The sequence below is a fragment of the Malus sylvestris genome, chromosome 15 (assembly GCF_916048215.2).
Source record: "Malus sylvestris chromosome 15, drMalSylv7.2, whole genome shotgun sequence".
Taxonomy (NCBI): Eukaryota; Viridiplantae; Streptophyta; class Magnoliopsida; order Rosales; family Rosaceae; genus Malus; species Malus sylvestris.
The window spans coordinates 20,993,866-21,019,340 of NC_062274.1; the positions used below are offsets into that span (position 1 = coordinate 20,993,866).

At 40.4% G+C, this 25,475-nt stretch overlaps 1 protein-coding gene and 1 pseudogene across 1 annotated transcript; one reads left to right on the top strand and one right to left on the bottom strand.

Annotated features, from left to right (window-relative positions):
* Positions 1–5,200: 5,200 nt before the first annotated feature.
* On the top strand, positions 5,201–7,219 carry LOC126601659 (uncharacterized). Its single transcript, XM_050268404.1, has 4 exons — positions 5,201–5,545; positions 5,786–5,968; positions 6,138–6,373; positions 6,728–7,219. Exons 1-4 carry the CDS (start codon positions 5,255–5,257, stop codon positions 6,978–6,980), a joined length of 963 nt encoding a protein of 320 aa, XP_050124361.1. The 5' UTR covers positions 5,201–5,254; the 3' UTR covers positions 6,981–7,219.
* A 912-nt stretch (positions 7,220–8,131) lies between these two features.
* Positions 8,132–24,898, bottom strand: LOC126601660 (folate transporter 1, chloroplastic-like; annotated as a pseudogene).
* Positions 24,899–25,475: the final 577 nt, after the last annotated feature.

The following is a 25,475-nucleotide window of genomic DNA, read 5'->3' on the forward strand; positions in this document are numbered from 1 at the left end:
CTCTTGCTCTCGTCCTTGAAGATATGAGATAATCTTGCTTTGGTGTGACTTGTTTGAAGAGGTATTCTCGGAGAGGAAGAAAACTGAGTATTTCGAGATGCTTTGTTGAAAATGCATTCTCGAAGATGAGGAAGAGTTGGACATTCTTGCAGGTCTGCCTTGTTATGGAGAACAGAGGTCGACATATATATAGATTTCCTAATAACAAGTAGTGGTGCTGTGCTTTTACTCTTGTCAGCAACTGTGGTGTAAATAGAACAGTAAGATTTACGTGTTTTCAACTTTGTCAGAGATCTTTGACAAAGTTGCACGCGATATCCGAAAAAGCTAAGATTGCGTCTAAAAAATGCCAACGAACTTTATTTAGGAAAATCTGGCTTTTGAAAGTCGGAGAGCGATGCCTCTTCGATTTCTGAGTGAGTGGCTCTGTTGCTTCTTCTTTTATAGAGACATCAATTGTGTTTAAAAGTATGCTCAGAAAGTTGCTGCATGTAGAAATTTTCCCCTTCTTACACTTCTGAAATTTTATTTGACCTCTTTTTTCCTTCATCATTTCTGAAAATGACTTGCCCATCTAACATTTGCTTAGATTTGAGTTTTAGGAGTGATACAGATGAGCAGCGTCAGGATAATATATGGCGCCCATCCTTCTTATCTTCTAATGGTCCTCTTACTATTGGGGACTCTGTGATGAAGAATAACATAAATGCTACTGTGGTAGTTAGGAATATTCTCACTCCAAAGATAACAGGATTCTTTCAAAACGGTCTGATGAGTCGACCGTTCAAGACTCCTTGGCTCTCAGTGTTCAGTGTGCTGGCTCTGTTTCCAATATGGGCCAACGCCTACTTGCTCAAACTCGTCAAGTTGAATCATTGATGGCTGAGGTGGCAAGTCTTAAACAAGAGATCAGAGAGCTCAAGCACGAGAATAAAGTGTTACATGTGCTTGCAAATAATTACTCGACGAGTATGAAAAGAAAGCTCGACCAACTGCAGGAATCTGAAAGTCGGATTCAAAGTGATCACCAGAGGTTCATTGCTAGATTTCGAAAGCAACTGATGCCTTCCCCTTCTAATGTTTTACCAAGTACTGGGGTGCCACATAATCAATCTCAAGTGCCTTCCCCTTCTGGGGTACTTCCGAGTACTGAGGCTTCACATAAGCAGCCTTTTTGAAGGCTCCTTCCTATTTGTTTGTTTTAACTCATATGTATGTACATATCTGTAATTTCTTGGAGATATTAATAGATAAGCTTTATTTCATTCAATGTATTGTGCCAAATACAATAAAGCATATACTTCACTAAGATGTGGTACTTCTGGACCAAATATTAATTTATCTTTACCCTCACGAAGATAGATTATTCTTAGTGTCTACATCATTTGAGTATTCAACTCATAATCTTCAATCCATATGGTTTTTTTAATATCATAATCATCATGGATAAGATTCGTGTTGGCAGATTGTTCGATCTGCAGTTCAAGACAATATTTCCTTCAACACTTTATAATTTTTCTAGACTCTTCAGGAGTCCCAATTTAATATCATCAACTCTTCAAGAGTTCTAATTTAATATCATCAACCTTTTACAAGAGATTTTAGTATGTTGCAACAATATCATAATGATAGTACTCACTAAGGCAATTTATACCATCCATTGGTATTGAGTACATATTTTATGCTTTACCCTTCGGGGGCTTACTTCAAGCAATTTGAATCCTTCAGGGATTTTCTACACTTCATGACACATTTTCCTTTGGAATTTATACAGAGCAATTTGCTCCCATGTATACTTGAGGGATTTACTTATGGAGATATGATGTGGGCGACTCACAACCCTTCGTATATAATTCTCCATTTATATGAACTCGTTTACAAGAGTATAATTTCAGGTTTCAATTAGTAACCTTGTGCATATCATGTGAGTGTATTACACTGTATTACAAATGCCCATTTGTAACCTCGTTAGTTCAACATCTTTTGGCTATTTGTATTGTATTCAAATATATAAGTACATTTTTCCACGTTCTTACAAAATTGTAATGGAATTGCCTTTCTCTATTTTTGCCAATAATTTTCCTTTTGTCGACGAACAAAAGAACGTGACTCAATATTAACACAGCTCATTGATGAATTTAGTAGCTACTTGTAAAAACCAAAATTACCATTGGTTATCATCAATCAGTGATCCCATATTCTCATGTGCATGTGCATGCATAAAAGTTTTTCATTTCTTTGTATATCCATTGCCTCTTCAAGGGCATGACACTATCTTTTCCAGGATAGTCATAATTTAGAGAATGTGGATCATAACCTCATCTTGAGTGTTATAGAGCTTGGATTTTAATCTCCACTTCCGGGAGTTGAGTCATTGGAACCTATATGTCTATCATGCTCTATGCATGAGACATCAACATTTCCATGTCCGCGGATTGTCCGTTCTGGGATGTATATCCATGCAGCAACTGTCATGCTTTTGGCATGCAACATTTATGCTTTGGGAATGCAATAGTTTAGTAGTGCCATATTCTTCTTCTTTCGAATGAATGAACCTTTTAAGTCTAAGGGTCTGCCACGCTTCAGGCGTGCAACAGATAAATCATTTACTGCCTCATTATTTTGTCCAACAGGGACATCAATTCTTGTAGGCACATTTGCAGCAAGTATATATGATTTCATCACTTTCGTTGTATCATTCAATTATTCAAATTCATTTTCTCATTGATTGTTTCGTGAATCAAAATAAGACAAATTATCTTCGTTCTTCTGGAATGGACTTTTCTCATCATTCTTGTGAAATGATGTTATTTTCTCCCTCTAATGGCGGAAAAAATGTCTTATCAAAATGATAGTTCACAAACCACGCGATAAACATATCCCCAGTCAAGGATTCCAAATATTGAATGATAGATGGTGTTCAATATCAATGCCTAATCTACGATGATTCCTCATTTCAGTACATTGTGGCAGTCTTTCAGGCACATAGACAACACAACCAAAAACTCGTAGATGTATAATGTTTGGCTAGTTCCCAAACACGAGTTGTACTGATAACTATCGATGGTTGGTAACTGGTCTCAACCAAACTTAATAGTGAATTATGTACAATGACATGTCTACATGTAGAAAACTTGCAATTTCGTTTTCATGAGCAGAGCACGGGTAATCAATTTCATCTTCTTAATAAATGATTCTGCTAAACCATTTTGAGTATGGACATAAGGAACTTCTGGTCCTTATTTAATAGTCTGTGGACTGAGACTTTTATTTCCTTTATTACAATTAAGTTGAGGCACTGTGGCACTTCAAACTTACGGTACTCATCTAGGAACTTCATGTCCTGATCTTCAGGATCAAGGGACTTCATACCTGATCCTTTTGCGTGATGGAACTTCATATCCAATCATTTTATATGATGAGGATCAAGAAACTGCAGGTTCTGATCCGATCAATGAACTTTAGGTCCTATATATACTCATTGTAACAAAAGATAAGTACAATAAATAAATTAAAGCAATAGGCGGTAATTCCAGCCATAATGAATAAATTGCATTTAAGTAAATAAAACTTGTGACAATGGCTTTAATTCAGCACCATCAAAACTTAAAGCAATAGGCGGTAAAACCGTCTATGGTAAATAAATTTCTTTAAAGTAAATAAAACTTGTGACAAGGGCTTTGATTCAGCACCATTCACATAAATATCAAAGCGTTAAAGTAAAGGGTAATAATTCTACCTACTGTAAATAAATTGCTTAAATAAATAGAACTTGTGACATGGGATTTAAATCAACACCATGCACATAAATATCAAAGCTTTAAAGCAAAGGGTAATAATTCTGCCCACTGTAAATAAATTGCTTTAAATAAATAGAACTTGTGACATGAGCTTTAAACCAACACCATGCACATAAATATGCCAAAACAGAAAATGCAATGATTAAGTCCTCATCTTTTGCTTTTTCTTTTTCTTGGTCTGCCACTTCTTTTGTTTGATTCCTTTAATTTTTATTTTTATTTCACAGTTCTGAAGTCATTTTGGTTACTCAGTAAATAATAGTAACAATAAGTTCCAATTGGTGTTCCTCCTCCGGTGAGTTTCGAAAAAGTCGAAACGGTTCCCATAAGTTTTGGAGTCAAGAGTGTCTGCAACTTATGAAAAGATCAAACCGTTAGATTTAGCTCAAATTTTAGTATGATATGGATAAGAGGATACCGAACAACTTTAGTGAAGAAACAATTTCGATCTAAGCTACCGAAATGGAGTTTTGGTACTCATAAGGTGGCTGTCCAGTTTTCTGCGGAAATTGGAAACTGGTTTGGTATTTCAGATATCTGCGACGATCGCACCGTTAAAGTTTTCTGAAATTTTGATATGTTGTAGATACTGAGTGGACGAACAACTTTTAAGAAGAAAGTATTTCAATCCGAGGTCTGCAAGTTGGAGTTCCGAGGCTGTTTACATGGCTGTCAAATTCTCTACGAATTTTGAGTCTGTACTCTTTTGCTTCTGCAAAGGATGATATACAGTCATATTACTTCATGAAAAACAGTAGTACAAAGATTTTAAGATGAAATGAAAAGATTTTCTTATCTGTGAGATTCCAGGCGACAGAGGTAAACAGGATTTGTGGCGTTGAGCTTTCCACTGACATGAGAGCTTCTCGTGCTGATAACGTGTTGTAAAATCGACGGCGTGTGCAGTGGAATAAATAAACAAGACACAAAATTTACGAGGTTCCTCTACAGTCAATGTGACTGGAGTACGTCCTCAGGGCAGCAGTGGTACTTTCATAATAATCTGAAATAATAAGAATACAAAGATAACTCTCTCTATTATCTCATCTTCTCTTCCTCTCTTTTCTCTCTTTCCTTTCCTTCCTCTCTCTCCCGTGAGTCCCTCACATTCATCTCCAATTCTTCCTTTTTTTATCACCCCTTTTGAACACTTGTAATGCTCTATTTATAGAGCAAACAAAACACTAATAAACTTGTGAAATGTTTACTATGTGCATGTGGGCATACATACCCACTATTTACAACATAAAATAATTGTTGACTAAAGTTTTTGTAGTGCTAAACCAACCAGCTCAAATTTCTCATCTTTGACTATTACATTATTGCCCTCAAATCTACCAACTGCGCCAACCTTTTGTCGAATAAAAATTTAAATTATGTACAAATCAATCAACCATTTGTTGAATAAACCGTTGATTGACCAATCTCTCTCTCTCTCTCTCTCTCTCTAAAGCATGGATTTCATGATAAACGTGAATCACCAGAGGATCAAAACCAACGGAATATGGCTTCATGTAGCAGAAAAAGGGACAGGTCCTCTGGTTCTCTTGCTTCATGGCTTCCCTGAGCTCTGGTATTCCTGGCGCCACCAGATCGAATACTTGGCAGAAAGCGGCTACCATGTGGTGGCGCCGGATTTGAGAGGCTACGGTGACTCTGACGCTCCTCTCAACCCCAACTCCTACACCATCTTCCACATAGTTGGAGACCTCATTGGCCTACTTGATCATTTTGGTCAACAAAAGGTGAGAAGCTTTTTTCCTACTGGAAGTGATTCCTGCACAACCCTTTTCTCCCGTATATGTTTCTGATATTTGACTTGAATGAATCAAATGAAAAATTAAGGAAAAAAAAAAATTAAACATAGAGGGTAAAAGGAGAAAATAGTTGTGCAGAAACCATTTTTCTTCTCGGACCCCAATTAAATTATGTATGTGAGGGGTTTAAGGATTTTTTAATCTTATCTTATGCTGTGATTTGAGAAGGCATATGTGGTGGGACATGACTGGGGAGCAGTTGTTGGTTGGAATTTGAGCTTGTTTAGGCCTGATAGAGTGATAGGGCTGGTTAATCTCTCAGTTCCATACTTTCCAAGATCTCCAACAACCAAAACTACCGAATCCATTAGACAAATTTTTGGTGATGGAAGTCATGTCATTCAATTCCAGGTACTTCCCTTCTCTCCAGATATTCGTGTCAAACTTCGTAGCCTCGCGAGATGTTTATGTTGTTAGACTGTCATTGATTGAGTTCTTACCTGAAGATGTGGTCCAATTTCACTAACTAACAAATACATGTATGCATATGTCACTTAATTTTTGTTTCTTGGCTGAGAAGGAACCAGGAAGAGCAGAGAGAGCGTTTGCGAGGTATGACTATATGACAGTGATGAAGAAGTTCCTGCTGGTAACCAATAAAATGATAGCTCCTCCAGACATGGAGTTTATCGATTACCTGGAGACACAATCGTCATTGCCGCCATGGCTAACTGAAGAGGATATCCGGGTCTTCGCCGAAAAATTTGAGGAGTCTGGATTCACTGGTCCTTTGAACTACTATCGCGCAATGGACCTGTAAGTGTACAAAAATTCCCCCTTTATTCCCAAATTAAAATTGTTCTTCAAAATATGCATTAGGTACACCCATCATATGGTTGGAGACATATTTTATTCCAATAGGCAATTGGAACATAATCAAGTTGAGCCTAGAGAACTATAGAATATTTTTTTTTTTCGACTTATCTAAACCATAGAAAGAAAGATTCAAAATTGGTTGCAGAGGGAGAACACACTGCTCTAGCCAACTTGCCTACGCCCAAATTTGCAAAGAAAGTCTTTTTCTTTAGTAAAATGGAGCCAGCTCAACTGCCTGCATTATGTTTTAGTCCTTCTGTTATGTTGGCTAATACTTGTGATCATGATACACAGAACTTGGGAGCTTCTTGCGCCCTGGCAAGGATCGAAAATCATGGTACCCGTGAAGTTCATGGTCGGGGACAAGGATTTCGGGTTTAAATCAGGCGGAACAAGTGAATTTGTGCAAGGTGATGAGTTCAGGAGCCTTGTTCCGGACCTTGAGGTGGTTATTGTAGGCGGCCACCATTTCATTCAACAAGAGAACCCTCAAGAAGTCTCCAGCCAAATACTTTCCTTCCTCCGTCAACATCCTGCAGATGAGTGAAATTTTCGTATAAGTGTGTTTCTGCTTGAATGATAGTTTCTGCATTTTTTATAATTTTTTGTTTTTCTTAAGACATGTACAAGATCTGTTCATAACCTCATGTGATGAACTCTTGATTTCGGGAATTACACTTGGCATGCAAAACCAAAGCTACCAACTGGATTTCTTTTTTTGTAAGGCCCTACTTGTGTGCTACTACGTTATCTGATTAGTAAAACTTTTCACAAATTTAAACTGCATGGATAACATTGATGTGCAGAGCAGAAGATTGACATTGACAATGATAATGATGGATAAGTGAAAAGTTTCGTAAACATAAAAAACTACTTGCGATAAAAACTCAACTAGTTAAGAAGCAAAAAATATTGTGATGTAAGCGGAATTCGCATTTCCAATACAATCACAAGGGCACAATGAAAGCACAAACAACCATATAACCAGGCATATACTAAAATACTTTTCTATAAAAAAAAAGAAACAAGATTCTTATATGTCAGTTTCTACGAGAATATTCAAACTTAAACGTAAGAAGATTGACGCACTATCTGACCAATTGAAACATTTGATACGTTACTCTTCTTCTGCTCTGTTTCAAACTTCTCATCTTTCACTGTTTGACATCCAAAATTACCAAGTCACCACTTCCCAATCATTTTACTACAAATTATACGGATCCAACTTTGGAACTACATAGCATTTGATGCTACGACTTTTTGTTGAATTATATCTGTAGGTTTCTAAAAAAGTGTAGGAGGTTACCAGTTTTTTATGGGACCCACCATTCGGTGTTTTGTCAAGAAAAATGGAAAACTATTTACATGCTTTGCCAAAAATGCTTTCCATCATTTTGGTCAGCAGGCCACTATTTCAGACCAAGTCCTAAAGTCATGCCAACAAAGCCAAATGGGTGCCACAACCCCTACAGTAGTTGATCTTGCCATTGCTATTTTGCCATCACTGTTGATAAAGATTTAGGCGGATCAAGGGAGCCTTTTTCTATATTGGATTAGGCCATATAATGGATCTCATTTTTTCAATAATTAGAATTTGGGGAATCTTTCGTATGACTTTGAAAAGTCGACTCTAGCATAGGGCAAAGTAAGCAAGGCCCATTTCCTTATTCGAAGGTTTCCACTCAAATAATGCTGATGTAAAAAGAACACTCAAAATTGATGTAGAGAGAAACCTTATTCGTTCGTTCTAGCCAATTTTAGAAATTTGAGTACGTTTTCATGTACAATAAAAGTTATTGAGGCAGCAGGAACATTTTTCAGAAGATTTGGTGTGATTCCCCTGTAGAAACCTCGAACGCCCTCAAACCTACAAGCCACAGCAGGAAAATATGAAAAAAGAGAAGTTAGCATCCATGACAAAACCAAAGGGGGTTTTGCCGAATAAGAGCAACTTAATGCCTTCAATAACTAGTTTTTTTTTTTTTTCTTTTTCTTTTCTTTCTTATTTTCATACAATATCTGCACAATGAAGGGTAAATTCCATCCTTACCGTGCAGTCTCCCTTACTACATGCCAGCTATCCATATATCTTGGAATTCCTTCCCTGCTAGGTCGTTGCTGACAAACGAGACATTAGAAATTTCCAATCGTTAATAAGAATACGAGCGAATAAAACAAGTGGAATGACAAGGGACAACTCCATAAGTTATGCAAAAAGGGATTTCAGTAATCTCTTCCCGAACCCATTGTGATAATAAAAACTCAAACTGTTTCAGACTGGAGAACTTCTTCAAATTGAGACCACATAAAAAAGAAAAAGATATGGATGTACCAACCTGCAATCGAGATCGTATCACCTGGAAAAAAAAGAGAAGAAAAAACAAGATCATTAAAGCTGCATAAGTAATAATCTAACAAGGAAATGAACATCTAGAAGAATTTTGGACCAGTGTTAATATTATGTATTGATGCATGCCTGGAATGGATATGATAGAAGAATGGCCGCAACTTTAGATGATCCCCCCAATGCTGCATAGTCAATTGAATTCTGTGCAGAACCAATGGACCATAAGATTCCGTAACCAGATTGCTTAATTTGCGAAAGAGCAGAAAACATAATATTACAATGCAACAAACATAATTTGCGAAAGAGCAACAACCAGATTTTTTTCTCTCTTTGACCATTTTCTATATTCCCCTACAATTCCCTACAAATATGGGATTTCTTCATTTGGAGCAGTAAATCCTTACCAACAAATTTTCCAACTTCCGAATAGGACCTCTATAGGGAACCATACATGATATGGGAATGTAATTTGTTTGTACCATACTTAAGGCCTCCGTATTTAGACCTCGCATAAATACTCGGGGGACTCAAATATAATTATGTAATAAATAAAGGGGTAAATATGTAATAAGTGATGATCCCTTATTCTATAAAAGGACCCCTCACTCTCCTCATTAAGGGAGGCCAAGTCTTAGTCCTGAGATCCCCAGGGCATCACTCTCCTATTCAGAGGCTCTCTCACCCTCACCATCCTCTCACAAACAGAGAAATACAATATCAGTGTGGACGTAGCCCAAACATTGGGGTGAACCACGATACATCTTGTGTTCTTTACTTTCTTGCAGATTCACGGTCGGATTTATGTTGTTCCAAGACCCCTCCAGTTTTGTGCATCAACATTTGGCGCCGTCTGTGGGAATCGACACGAAAAACTATGCCGGTTCTCTTTCATTTTTTCACCTTCACCGTAAATCTGCAAAATCTGCAAAAAAACCCAAGAAAACCAAACACCACACCAATATTCTAATATATCCTCCTCACTGCCAATGCTTTTCCATTTACTTTCCGATCCACCTTCTCTTGCTTAGACTGAACTCCATCAGAGGCGCAACTGGATCACAAACTCTCCCTCTCTCTCTGTCTGTTGGGAGGGAATGATTTCATCCAGCACATATGTGTATCCAGGAACAACATGTGCCTGAGTTACATATGTCATCCCATTCAAAGAATCTTTACTGCTTGTTTGATGAGCTGTATGAGATGCCATGCTGAAATCTTTACTGCCATCAAATGATTGACTCTGCAAGAGTCCAGGCTTCGTCTGAGGAATTGCCACCGCTACCGCCCTGGGATTGATCAGCCAGGTCATCGTACGCGACGACAAAATCCAGGCCATTAAAGCCGCCGAAGACCTCGCTGTAGTCGAAGCCGGAGCTCCGCACATCGAAGAAGACTTCGTTTTCGTCGACGGCAGGAACATCCAGCATCGGAATCGACGAGGCGCGTGACGCGTGGAAGCTCCAAAAAATCTCGTTGTAGTCCTCCGAGCCAGAGGAGGAGGATTCATCCTTCAATACGCATTTTTGGATTTGGGTTTCTTCCCCTAAGGGAATCTTCAAGAGGGTATTCTGCTCCAGCACTTTTGAAGGTGCAGAGAAGCATGTTGGAGCTTCCGCTTCTAAATCTCAATCACCCAAGTTTGTCAGTAAAGGCTGCAAGTTAATTAGATGCGGCTCAGCAGTACCCAGTCTTAAGATTTCAAATGACGATCTTGCGAAAGTAGTAGATACTAACGATGAATAGATATATGTTCGCACTGGGATTTGTAATCGACGAGTTATTTCAGGCAAAGAGAGCCTGACAACGTTAACGATCGAGGCAGCACATAAAGCTCTTGAGATGGCACAGGTTGATGTTGATGATGTGGACCTAATCTTGGTGTGCACATCTACGCCTGATGATATCTTTGGTTGTGCCCCTAAGGTATGTAGATCATTGAGCTTCACAGTGGTAAAATGGCCGAGAGCATCGCCAGAGGAATCGTCCGATCGGGCGTTCTCCCTCCCAACCGCATCACTACCTTCCACCCTGACCTCTAAGTCACTGCTCACCCATGTTGTAAACCTACAAAGCAGAAAGCAAAAGTAAAGAAGAGAATAAAATATGAGAGATTGGGATTTGACTGAGTAGGACCGCAAGTGGTAGGGGACAAACTACAAAGAAGGTATTAATGATTAATTAGGTGCACAAGTATGACAGCAGCGTAGAGACAGAGACAGAGACAGAGGCGCGGTGGAAAAGAGAAAGTAAAAGCAAAAGCAAATGCTAAAATTCCCTTCAATTGTGCAGATGCTATCCCATTATCCAACCATCTGCCATACCCACCTTCTGCAGCAGTTATTTTTTTTAATGATGTAATTTACTTGTCTTATATTTTGCAGACATTTGTATAACCACATCAGAGGGTAATCATTCAAAAAAAAAAATGGCAAGCCCAAAATAATGGGCTACAATGTCATGTAGAGGGCGAAGGCCCATATGCCTACAAGAGCCAGACCCTCTATTATCACCAACCAGGTGATCAAAAGTATGCCCAGTACTCCAAAATTATTCGGCAGCCTGCCACTATTATTACCAATCAAGTGATCAACAGTACGCCCAATACTCCAAATTTATTCGGCACCTTACCGCTATTATCACCAACCAGGTGATCAAAAGTACGCCCAGTACTCCAAAATTATACATGAGCATCACTCATGTCAATCATATATAAACATTCATGACCATCATTCATGTCAACATTCATGAACATCACTCATGTCAACATCCATGAGCATCACTCATGTCAATCAGCTTCGAAAGCTTCATTTACAGAGCTCCACCTTCAAAAGCTTCATATTACAAAAGCTCCAGCTTCAAAGCTTCACCTACAAAGCATCAGTGCAGGGTATACAAATACCACCTCCGAACAACCACCATTTCGGCCCATTTATGGATTCAATTTGAAGTCTCCAGCCAACAACCTCTATTGACTGAAGACTTGGGGGACTATACTATGTACCATATATTGGGCTTCCACAACTGGGCCTCATGAAAAATACTTGGGGGACTTAACCCATTATTTATGTATTGAGGAGCGAGCCCTTATTCTATAAAAAGGACTTCCTCACTTTCATTAGAGAGCACATATTATTCATGTACTAAGGAGCGAGTCCTTATTTTATAAAAAAGACTCCCCCACTTTCATTAGAGAGCACTCATTATTCATGTATTGAGGAACAAGCCCTTATTTTATAAAAAGGACTCCCTCACCATCATTAGAGAGCATCCCGCCTGCTGAACAACCGCCTCGCCGCGAGCATCAACTCTAGCCCATCATTCATGTATTGAGGAGCAAACCCTTATTCTATAAAAGGGACTCCCTCACCTTCAACGCCTCAAGCCGAGCCAACCAAGGCAACATAAGCCACAAGCATAGCAGCCTAGCAACATGTGCTACTTCTGGTTGAGCATCATTTCAGATTGGGCACCGCCTCATATCGAGTATCAGTTCTAGACGACATTTAGTTACTTCGGCCCACACATGGACTGAATTTTTAAGTCTCCAGCCAAAAGACTCTCTTGACTGAAGACTTGGAAGACTACTGTTTGTACCATACTTAGGGCCTCCGTATTTAAACCTTGTATAAATACTCGGGGGACTCAAATGTAATTATGTAATAAATGAATGGATAAATATGTAATAAGTGAGGAACTCTTATTCTATAAAAGGAGCCCTCACTCTCCTCATTAAGGGAGGTCAAGTCTTAGGCCTGAGATCCCCAGAGGCTCACTCTTCTATTCAGAGGCTCTCTCACCTTCACCATTCTCTCACAAACAGAGAAATACAATATCAGTGTGAACGTAGCCCAAACATTGGGGTGAACCACGATACATCTTGTGTTCTTTATTTTCTAGCAGATTCACGGTCGGATTTACGTTGTTCCAAGACCCCTCCGGTTTTGTGCATCAACATAATTAATAAATCCAGAAATTCTCAACGTATAGACGGAAATAGAGCCATTCCACAAAACATTAACTGCAATAACAGATAAATACCAGCACTGTATCAGCACTTCCAGAATGTATTCTGCTTTTTTTAGACTTGAAGTTAACAACGATTTTACGGAGTTCTTCGTATGCTGTGAATTGAATAGCACCATGAGAAACCTGCTGAAACAATAAGATGACCTGTAAGTTGCAAATTCTAAAGCATGAAAGACTGAAAACTTTTTGGCACGATTGAGACATGTGTATACTATAATGTACTTAAAGTCTTAACATGCAATCAAATTTAGAAATACACCATAATCGCCAGAAGCACTTCCATCTCTCCCTTCGGCATTGTAAATCATCAGATATGTCAGATACCCCCATATTTTCGAAAACAAATTCTTAACAAAGATTAGCTCCGAGTATAATTTTCCACAATCATTGCATGACATCACAACTATGAACATGGTATTTTTTGTAGTGAATCAGTAATGCACTGTTAGGTGTCTGTGGGTAGACAAGAGAGTAACCCCAAATCCTCTATACAAGCTGTACACAGAGAGTCATATTAAGAATAGTATAAGATCATAGACAATATCATACCAGAAAAAGACTGGGAAGAAGACCTTTATAAAGTGCAGCCCAACCTTCCTCTCTGATTATGGTTCTTAACGCATCTGAGATATGAGAAAAAAGATTTAAAAAGTGAAGTAAAACAAAGGTTACGAACATAAGCACATGAAGAAAATTTCTCCAAAAGAGACATGTCACAGATGATTGAGCAAAAGTATTAAGGTGATAGTTATTGCAAATTCCTTGAACCAGGAAGTTTTAAGTTTGGTATATGCTTGATATCATTATGCTAATCTTTCTAAAAACAAGTTACCATTAAAGCAAAGAAAACTTCATTACACTTATAATCCTGCCATGTCTTCTATATCCTACTTTATAGCCAATCAGACCAATCTTATAAAAGAGGTTGTCTTCAAATTCTAGAAGTCTATATCAACGATAGTTTATCTTCAACACAAACTAAACAAATTAACAAATAAGCAACATTAGCATGCAACAAACTACTAGGTGAGCCCAACGAACTAAGAACGGGATATCGCTGTAATTACTATCAAGTTAAATTAAGATACGAAGCAGACCATAAAACCCGGAATATGGTCGAGTTTGATGGAGAGGAGTCTGAAGTTGCAATCTTGTTTTTACAAGCCAAATAGGATTTGTGCACAAAGAAACCTGACAAAATCACAACATTGCTATCATCTATAGGCAACCGTGCACTAAACTTCTGGCTACCTTCTAAAAGTATTTTAAAGAAACAGAAAGTGGTTTAGTATTCCACTAAACACTTCATATAAACTTTCAAAGTTTGAAACGTATAATGTGATTTCTCAACTTCCCACCCCACAACAACAATCCATCCAACAGTGACTCGATTTCAGCATACAAAAAGTTGAATACCTAAAAATGATAGTCACGATGTGCGCGACGCGGATAAAACTCATAAGCAGGATTGCATAAAATTTAATAACTAGGAACATAACGCTCCATTGACATGTTTATTCTCTACAGTCATATTATTCAAAGTTAGCAGAAGACTCACCAAAGCACCAGCTTCTGCTGCAGAAGCAAGATGGAGACCAGGGCTCAGCTTCTCTTCCCTGTTCTTAGAATACCTTTGTTTTGCTCTTCCATAGCTACATACAACAAAAGTTTTGTTACATCCTGTTTGGGTTAAAACTTGAACTTTGGGCTTAGAAGGGAGTTGGCCCAAAAAGAGAAGAAAAAGCCCGAAGCACAGCCCAAGTCCAGAAGGCAGAAAAGGCCTTTCCTGACTAGGTGCAGATCATTTGCACCACTTGCTCACCTACCCAAGGGCCAAGTGGTATAGACCAGCCAGCTAATCAACCCAAAAGTACTTTATGGTGGCAGTACAAGTAAATAGTTGATGAGTCACTATCCTTCAAACTGCATTCGGGCAAGATTGTTGCTACAGGAGGCCAAGCCAAGGTGTCTATAAAAGGAGAAAGAAAAGTCAGAGTCAAGGACACTCAAACAACCAAACAAATACAAGCATAAACTCTGCTCAAAGCCAGATTTGCCTTTAAAACGAAGCTGTAGTCAGCCCAAGCCTTCATCCCTTTCGGGATAAACCTTATTGTAATAGCTCTGCTACCCTGTTCAACTTTTGTTGTAGTATCGATTTCTTTCTGTAAACTCACCTCCCAACCCCTGTTCTAAGCTTTCAAATCTTCTGTTAAACCACAAAGATAGGAAGTTGCAAGACGGTCAGCCTTGCCCGACCCTCTTTGGTTTTATCTGTTCATTCATTAGCCTAGCAATATGTTGTATACTACAAGTTGTATCCAAGTTATTTCTAGTAATATGGCTATTAAAAGACTCTTTCTCAGCGCTTGAATCGGATTTGAATATGTCTTCACAGTTCAAGTCAGATCTGAGTTCTAAGCCCTCGGGCATATAAGATTTGATCACTCTTAAAAGTCCTTAGCCTCAAGGCATAAAAAAGAACCTGATGTGGACTTAACCCATCCACGACAAGCTTTGATAAAAAGAAGTCCGAAGTTACTTGAGGCGCAAGTAATCGACCTGTCACTTAGTTTTATTTCTGTTATATTATGATTACCAGATAACGTTCGAGTACGGGATGGATTCTGATGGGAAGCCTCAAGGCATATTCAAGGCCCTACAAAGGCACCTATTTGGATTCATCCTATTTCTCGGGCGAGAACATTGAGTATAGAAGGAGTTCTGATGGGAAGCCTCAAGGCCTATTCAAAGCCCCACAAAGGCACCTATTTGGATTCATTCTGCTCTTTGGGCTCAGGTAATCAGAAGTATGATGGTTATAAGACTCATATAAACCAAGAAAAGGAACTTATATGTTCGAGTACTAAGTTAGTTATTTATGGGAAGCCTCAAGGCCTACACCTAAGACCCCACAAAGTCACCTGTCAATAACTAACATAGTCTCTCGAATATATATAATTAAAACTCAAACATCCGTTCTACATCTGCCATGCTGAAGATGGCAGTGGCACGCCTAAGCACTTGAAGTTAATCTTGATTGTGAGCCTCAAGGCCTACACCTAAGGCCCTACAAAGGCACATTTCAAAGTTAACGCTGTCCTTCTCTTTCAGCCTTGCCTGACAAGCCTTGCCCGACAGGCTTTGCCCGACAAGCGTACCAATTAAGCAGAAGCCCGACAGAAAGCATCAATCGACGCCGACCTCTCGGGGAGCTGTGTGCTCGTCGGCCAGGAAGCATCCCCCACAGAAATTCCTGCCATGAACATAGTTTTGGCACGCCCGGTGGGGATTACTTTGATCAAAGAATTATGTTAAAAGGATCAGAAGATTTACAAACTGCTTTGTTGCACATTCTACAAAGACTGGAGAACGCCTCCGCAGGCTCCAGTAAAGCAGATGATCCGGTTCTAAGACCACCTATTCTTATATCTTTACCTCACCTTGGGAAGAATGATGATAGGAATAAGAGGGAGCTTAAAACCAATCAACTAGAAGAAGCTGCAGTGACGGATAAACATATGGATCCCTTCTCAGAGGCCCCTATAAATATGATTAGTATGGCCTGGGCGGAGAAGGGGAAAGAGAAGGTCACAAGAGAAGAAGAAAGAAGAATGGTTGACAAACCCATAAAAGGGGTGGTTAACTTGCCTGAATATCCAAGAACCGCCATAATCAAAGGAAGGGTGATGTGCAGTAAGTGCCAATGCGAGTGTGAACTCGAAATACCGCCCATGGGAGCCCTCATAGATCATGAACTGATCAGGAGGAATGAAGAAAAAAAAAAGAAAAAGGCACAAGAGAAAGCTCGGCGAACTGCAAGAAGGGATACCTCCCGAAGTGTCTTTCAACGGTTAGGAAGCGATTCCCAACCAAGGGCTTTATCAAAAATATTTTGTAACCATGAAGTTTCTGAGGAAGCAGAGGATAAAGATGCCAAGAAGCCAAAAAAGAAAGGTGTAGGGCACTCTCAGTACGGCCATATGGGAAGAGAGGTCAGGAGGAATGACAGGATAACAAACCATGTCACAAAAGATAATCCTGATCGCCTCGGGCGAAAATGGTATGTGGTCGAGAAGAATGGACAGCCCGTTAAGCAAATGGGAGCCTCCATGGTCAGAAGGGTTCAGAGGCAACACAAAGCCTACAAGAATTCCTTGAAAACCCCAGCAACGTCGGAAGCATCCAAAAATCAAAAGTTGGAGAAAACATCATCTGGGGGGAGCAGTCAGCTCCGTTGGAGAAGTAAGAATGAGGTGGAAAAGGCTAATAGCAAGACTGAAGGCGAAGGAAATCATGTGCCATAAAGCCTACACCCTAAGAAATATAGAATCTTGAGGAAAGCTCAAGAAGATATGGTTATGGCGCCAACTCCCGGATGGAAGGCAGAGCAGCCTATTTGCTTTGGAATTGTTTCACCTAAGAGAAAACAACCTTCTCTATCATTAGAGGATCCATTTGGGGAAGTTCCAAAACAAACACCATGTTCAGGTGTGAATCAACTAGAGGGGGCACCAGGACCACTGCTTCTACCAGATGCTATGGCATGGTTGGATGAGTTCATGGACCAGATTGGGAGTAAAAAAGAAGAACTGCCAAAACCTAGCAACTTTCATATAAAAATGGCATATGTGCTATCTGCCATGTTTGTTGCCCAACCAAATTAGCCCGCCACTATGGAAGGAGATTACGTAACAACTGAGCCGATGATGGCTCATGTTAATGTGGAGATAGCGGAAGAAAGAGAGTCGGGAAAAGCTGCATCGTCTGAAGCATCCAAAGATGGTCCTTTAAGGATCTATAAAGACAAGATGGTGTTCAGCCGCCCAAACATTTCACTTGCCAATCATCTGAAACCCATATATGTAACAGCTCATTTGGAGGGGTGCCCTTCAAAAGAATTTTGATTGATGGAGGGGCAGCTGTTAATGTACTACTGGCCAAGCAGATGAAAAGGTTGGGGAGAGGCACATAGGATCTTATTCCTACAGACCTTACAGTTTCTAGTTTCTCGGGCGCTATCACCAAGACTCTTGGGATATTGCCTTTATAAGTAGATCTGGGGTCTAAACAAATCATGCTGGCGTTCTTTGTGGTGGACTGCACCTCCACTTATGGAGCCTTACTTGGAAGAGATTGGATCCATCAAAGTCTTGCTATACCCTCCACCCTACATCAACAAGTGGCTGTGTATCATGAGGCAAGCGCAGAAGGGCCTGGTTTTTGGGAGATGGTAGAGGCCGAATCACGGCCATTTCTTCCCACAGCCAATGTAGTGGAAGCAAGTTTCTACAATCCCAACGTAGGAATCTTGAAATGTTTGGGAGCAGATGAGAATGGCCGCCCTGCCAAGGTGACGGCCCAAAAGCTTTTAGAACAAGGAATGCTCCTTACTAGAGAGGAGTGGGATAGACCTTGTATCGTCCCAACACCCCTACACCATCAATGATAGAACAAAAAAGGAAAGATCAGGTAATGGCAGTCAGATCCCTGATTAAACGACTGTTGGTGTATGGGAAATGAAGAAGACAAGAAAATGAGCTCTTAGACAGAGAAGAGCAGGAATGGCAGGTAAGAGCTTCAACCAGCCAGGATGAAAGCAACGAGGAATCTTGTCAAGAAAAATTGGAAAGGGCCATTCAAATGGCCGAGTGTATATATGACCTAGATGAGCCAGACTACTTGCCCGAGAGTCCGGAGCTAGTCGAATTTTTGTGTGCAGAACCTGATAAGCCACCACCATAGGTCCAAGATCCTTTGGAAGTTATTGAGCTAGGAACAAAGGAGGATCCAAGACCAATACAAATCAGTGGTTTATTGGAGAGTGAGGATCGGGCACAAATTATCTGTCTCTTGCAAGAATTCAGAGATTGTTTGCTTGGCATTACACTGAGATGCCGGGTTTAGATGCAACCTTGGTGGAACACAGAATGCCTATCAAGGAAGGATATAAGCCGGTTAAGCAAGCAACACGAAGGATGTCGAAGGAGATAGAAGAGAAGGTCAAAGAAGAGATTGAGAGGCTCGTAAAAGCCGGATTTATCAGGCCAGCCAAATATGTGGAGTGGTTAGCCAACATTGTACCCGTTTTAAAAGCCGTAACAAAAGCAGTACAATGTTGTGTTGATTACAGAAATATTAATGGCGCTACACCTAAAGATGAGTATCCCATACCCATGGCAGATCTATCCATAGATGCAGTAGTAAAACACAAAGTCTTATCTTTTATGGATGGAAATGCTGGGTATAATCAGATAAAGATGGCCCCGGAGGATATATATAAAACAGCTTTTAGGTGCCCTGGGCATGTGGGGGCATATGAATATCTGGTCATGCCCTTCGGGCTCAAGAATGCTGGTGCAACCTACCAAAGGGCGATGAATGCCATCTTTCATGATCTGATTGGCCAAAATATGGAGGTGTATATTGATGATATCGTGGTAAAATCCAAGACGGAGCAGCAGCATCTGATAAACCCCAGGCAGGCATTAACAAGAATGAGGATCCACAAATTGAAGATGAATCCAAAGAAGTATGCGTTTGGAGTGAGAGCGGGCAATTTCTTTGGATTCCTGGTTCATCAAAGAAGGGTAGAAATGGACAAGAATAAAGCACGGGCAATAATGGAGTCGCCTTCACCCACCAACAAAGTGCAACTCCAGAGGCTGCTGGGCAAAATTAATTTCTTAAGAAGATTCATTGTCAATCTAGCAGGCAAGATCCAACCGCTGACTCCTTTATTAAGACTGAAGGATAAGGAGAATTTCGAGTGGGGACCACCGCACCAAGAGGCTTTCGATAGTATTAAAGCTTATTTGACTTCTCCACCGGTGTTGGTACCACCTCAGAGGGGAAAACCCTTAAAGCTATATATCTCCGCTTCAGATAAATCAATTGGGAGTTTGCTAACTCAGAATAATGAAGACGGGAAAGAGCAGGCAGTGTACTACCTCAGTAGAATTCTGACCGAGGTAGAAACAAGGCATTCCCCAGTAGAGAAATTGTGCTTAGCTCTGTATTTTACTGCCAATAAGCTGAGGCATTACATGTTACCTTGTCACGTGCACATCATCGCCAAGACAGATGTGATAAAGTACATGTTGTCAAAGCCAATGTTAACAAGAAGGATTGGGAAGTGGATTCTAGCATTATCAGAATTCAGCTTTCAGTATGTCCCCCAAAGGGCAGTAAAAGGCCAAGCAATTGTTGACTTCTTGGCGAAGCATCAAGAATTTCGAGATGAGATAATCAATATACCAGGAACCCTGGAAGTTACTAATGTTTGGATCCCGCCAGGCAAAGGGATCTCGGGCAAGGAGGAGTGGATCCAGCAGGAGATAAGAAGAGTGGCTGGTCTGTGGATTACGCCTTGGAAGCTGTATTTCGATGGTTCTTATACTCAGAAGGCCTCAGGAGCTGGGATTGTGATTATCAACCCTCAAGGGATTTATCATTATTACTCATTTCTCTTGGCTTATCAAGGAAATACCAACAATCGGGCAGAGTATGAGGCCTTAATAATTGGTTTGGAAATCTTGATGGATCTAGGGGCAATGGAAGTTGAGGTGTTTGGTGATTCAGAATTGGTAATAAACCAGCTAAATGGGGAGTTCAAGTGCAGACATATCACTATGGCCGGGTATTACTTGGCGGCCACACAATTGCTGAGTTATTGGGATTCTGAGATATCAGTTAGTCATGTTCCCAAGGGAGCCAACCAAACAGCTAACGAGATGGCGCAATTAGCCTCCGGCATGCCAATACAAGAAAGAAGATATGGGGTGGATGTCGAGATTCAAAGGAGAAATCTTCCTTCTATCCTGGAAAGGGGATTCAGCCTGGATGTATTGGTTCTAGAAACTAAGATCGAAGATTGGAGGTCGCCCATCATCCATCATTTGAAAGATCCCTCTTCACCCACCAGCAAGAAGAATAGACAACAAGCAACTAAGTATGTCTTATGGGCGAAAGACCTGCTAAGGAAGACTCCAGATAGATTATTATTGAAATGCTTAGGCCAAGAGGAATCTATGAGAGTGATGGCCGAAGTACATGAAAGAGTATGTGGAGCACATCAAACGGGAACGAAGATGAAGTGGTTACTTAGGCGGTATGGTTATTTTTGGCCCGATATGGAAAAAGATTGCAAGTCCTATGCCCAAGGGTGTGAGGAATGTCAAAGGCATGGTCCTCTCCAATATGTACCCTTTGTGCCTTTAAATCCAGTAGTCAAGCCTTGGCCATTCAGAGGATGGGCAATGGACTTCATTGGGCAGATTTACCCGGCTTCTAGCAAGGGGCACACTTTCATCATTGTAGCAACGGATTACTTTACCAAATGGGTGGAGGCCTCGGCTGTAAAGTCCATAACCTCAGTTGCAGTAAAAAAATTTATTGAGACCAAGATTCTGCATAGATTCGGGGTGCCCGAAACCATAGTGACGGATCGAGGGCCATCTTTTATTTCAAAAGAAGTTGAAGAATTTGCAAGCAAATACAAAATAAAGATGATCCAGTCTAGTCCTTACTACCCCCAGTCAAATGGCCAGGCAGAATCCAGCAACAAAAATTTGGTAAACATTATCAAAAGAATGGTGATAGATAGTCCGGAAAAATGGCATGAAAAGCTGGGGAATACTTTGTGGGCATACAGAACTTCCAAGAGGGCAGGAACAGGGACAACTCCTTATGCTTTAACTTTCGGGCAAGATGCAGTGCTTCCCATGGAGATCAATGTAAGTTCTGTCAGAATTCAAAATCAGTTTGGGTTACACAGCGAAGGGTACATCGAAGCCATGTGTCAAGGGATTGAAGACTTAGATGTAGCCCGAATTGAAGCCTTGAACCAGATTCAGGAAGGGAAGAGAGCTGTTGCCCGAGCTTATAACAAAAGGGTGAAAGCAAAGTCTTTCAAAAAAGGAGATTTGGTGTGGAAGACAGTCCTTCCTCTAGGAGCTCAGCTTAGGGGCTTTGGAAAATGGAGCCCGACATGGGAATGTCCTTTCATTATTAGTCAAGTATTAGACAAAGAGGGATATTACTTGGCGGACCTTGAAGGGAATTGGCTCAAACATCCCATTAATGTTAAATTCTTGAAAAAGTATTGTCATACATTATGGGATGTTAGAGATTGTTGTATTGAAGAAGATGCAAAGTAAAGCAGGTTTCAGAATGCTAAAAGTGCAGTGTATATTCATCAGTCATTCAAGAGGACAGAAAGACATAAGATTGTTAAGGATGATGTTTATTTCATTTCGACAAATTGATGAAATTTACAACAAATTCAAATTCAATTCCGATGTGCTACGTTCGACTCCTTCCAAGTACAATGGTGTCTCAGCTGGTTTTCTGATGTCTTCATAGATAGAATCCGATCAGGTGATCGGGTTGTGCGGCCAAGATGCGCTTAGTAGAGGATCCTCAGGCAGAGTCGTCACCATGTATGATGGTGAAGCCTGACTTATCATAGCGGCGAGCGGGAAGGCAAGTCTTCATAAGGGAACCGCCTGACCAAGGGTGCTGGAGATAGCGGGGTGCCTGACCAAGAGTGTTGGGGATTGTGGTTATCTGATGAAAACTCTTTTTTCTCATGAAAATGGAGCTTTAGGAAACCCCATTTGAATCTTGAAGAACTCCTTTCTCAGTCTTGGGGAGAAAACTAAAAAGGTAAAAGTACTCTGGGTTAATTGAAGCAAAGGCGGGAGAAAGTTTGTTGGCTGAACAAAAGCAAAATCAAGCCTTAATTTATAGAAACCTCAGAGGATAACCCAAAGGTCGTGAGAAGAGCAAGACACGCAGGGTCGTAGGCATCTTGTCTCAAAAACACAAGTTCCAAGAGTGGGTATACAAGCATGCGGATATTCAATCAATATTGGCGCCTGGAATTCCAGTCTGAATATTGATTGAAGGGGGCACTGTTTGGGTTAAAACTTGAACTTTGGGCTTAGAAGGGAGTTGGCCCAAAAAGAGAAGGAAAAGCCTGAAGCACAGCCAAAGTCCAGAAGGCAGAAAAGGCCTTTCCTGACTAGGTGCAGATCATTTGCACCACTTGCTCACCTACCCAAGGGCAAAGTGGTATAGACCAGCCAGCTAATCAGCCCAAAAGTACTTTATGGTGGCAGTACAAGTAAATAGTTGATGAGTCACTATCCTTCAAACTGCATTCGGGCAAGATTGTTGCTACAGGAGGCCAAGCCAAGGTGTCTATAAAAGGAGAAAGAGAAGTCAGAGTCAAGGACACTCAAACAACCAAACAAATACAAGCACAAACTCTGCTCAAAGCCAGATTTACCTTTAAAACGAAGTTGTAGTCAGCCCAAGCCTTCATCCCTTTCGGGATAAACCTTATTGTAATAGCTCTGCTACCCTGTTCAACTCTTGCTGTAGTATCGATTTCTTTCTGTAAACTCACCTCCCAACCCCTGTTCTAAGCTTTCAAATCTTCTGTTAAACCATAAAGATAGGAAGTTGCAAGACGGTCAACCTTGCCTGACCCTCTTTGTTTTTATCTGTTCATTCATTAGCCTAGCAATATGTTGTATACTACAAGTTGTATCCAAGTTATTTCTAGTAATATGGCTATTTAAAGACTCTCTCTCAGCGCTTGAATCTGATTTGAATATGTCTTCACAGTTCAAGCCAGATCTAAGTTCTAAGCCCTCGGGCATATAAGATTTGATCACTCTAAAAAGTCTTTGGCCTCAAGGCATAAAAAAGAACCTGATGTGGACTTAACCCATCCACGACAAGCTTTGATAACAAGAAGTCTGAAGTTACTTGAGGCGCAAGTAATCGACCTGTCACTTAGTTTTATTTCTGTTATATTATGATTACCAGATAACGTTCGAGTACGGGATGGATTTAGATGGGAAGCCTCAAGGCCTATTCAAGGCCCCACAAAGGCACCTATTTGAATTCATCCTATTTCTCGGGCAAGAACATTGAGTATAGAAGGAGTTCTGATGGGAAGCCTCAAGGCCTATTCAAGACCCCATAAAGGCACCTATTTGGATTCATTCTGCTCTTTGGGTTCAGGTAATCAGAAGTATGATGGTTATAAGACTCATATAAACCAAGAAAAGGAACCTATATGTTCGAGTACTAAGTTAGTTATTTATGGGAAGCCTCAAGGCCTACACCTAAGGCCCCACAAAGGCACCTGTCAATAACTAACATAGTCTCTCGAATATACATAATTAAAACTCAAACATCCGTTCTACATCTGCCATGTTGAAGATGGCAGTGGCACGCCTGAGCACTTGAAGTTAATCTTGATTGTGAGCCTCAAGGCCTACACCTAAGGCCCCACAAAGGCACCTTTCAAAGTTAACGTTGTCCTTCTCTTTCAGCCTTGCCCGACAAGCCTTGCCCGATAGGCTTTGCCCGATAAGCGTACCAGTAAAGCAGAAGCCCGACAGAAAGCATCAACCGGCACCGACCTCTCGGGGAGCTGTGTGCTCGTCGGCCAGGAAGCATCCCCCATGGAAATTCCTGCCACGAACACATCCTTACAAAAACAAAAACAAAAACACAAAATTCCAAATTGAAAGCAACCCAATTTTAACTACATTGCGAAAGTCAAACCCTTTTGATTTCTCAACATTTACCAAACAAAAAAGCTTCAATTTTTACTTGAGCTGAAGCAATATAAACAAAAAATAAAAAATAAAAACCTTCTTTGTTACTTACAAAAATAAATATAAACCCCATGAAATAGTGAAACCAAGAACAGCAGGAGAGAAGCCTGAGTAGAGTCCCCTCAGGTCCTGTAAAACACAAAGCCATGTGACCCCAAATCATCATCTGACTAAAAACCCTGGAAGGGTTGCAGGATGATAGATTTTTACCTCCAATCAAGCAATGGTGAAAATGGCGTGAGTTGTGTTCTTGTAAGTCGGAAGATTCGAGACTCGACCATCGTGGACTTGAAATCTAGTGCGGACGACGTCAAGGGGATGCATCGCCGCGACGGTGGCGAATCCGGCAACAGCGCTTGCGGTGGCGGTTTCCCACTGCCACTGCGACACCGACGACATTTGTATTTCACTACAAAAAGCCGACTTGTGCGGTGCAGCTTTGGGTTCAGAAAAGTGAAGACAACAGGCTTTTCTCGGTAATCGCTTGTGACGTCGTCGTTTTACGATTTTAAATGGAAATCGCCAGGTGTTTTACCGGTAACGACTAACGAGCAAACAGTAGCGTTTTGTGTTGACGGGGGCTTGAACGGTGTTGTTTTGGTCATTACTCACGTTGTGCGGAACAACTCTCCCATGTCTCATTGCGCATTACTCATTAGATGCATTTCAATTCTAATATAGATTGTCCCAAAATATTCGCAACATTTACTTAATACATTCAACATCTGATGATCAGATATGCAACCAAGTTTTCAATTTTTTACGTGCAATCGGTTTTTAAATGCAATTAAGATTTAGACGATCGGATTTCACAATCGGTCCATGAATTTCAGATCGCAAAGTAAATTGTCGATCCGAACCCCGGTTATACTCGTTGCATTGCAAAAAAATGCTAGTATCGACTGATCTTGTGTTCGAATCCCCCCAATAGTAAGTTTGTAATAAAATAAGTTAATTTTCAAAAATAAATAAATAAATACCTGGATTCCAAGGTAATTTATTATACTACTTATCTGTTGAATAATGCCGAACA

What these genes read in the sequence shown, in the direction of transcription:
- LOC126601659 (XM_050268404.1), top strand. Translation starts at nt 5,255, where the DNA reads ATGGATTTCATGATAAACGTGAATCACCAGAGGATCAAAACCAACGGA. An exon ending in ATCATTTTGGTCAACAAAAG is followed by an intron (nt 5,546 to 5,785) that starts GTGAGAAGCTTT and finishes TGATTTGAGAAG; the next exon opens with GCATATGTGGTGGGACATGA. An exon ending in GTCATGTCATTCAATTCCAG is followed by an intron (nt 5,969 to 6,137) that starts GTACTTCCCTTC and finishes TTGGCTGAGAAG; the next exon opens with GAACCAGGAAGAGCAGAGAG.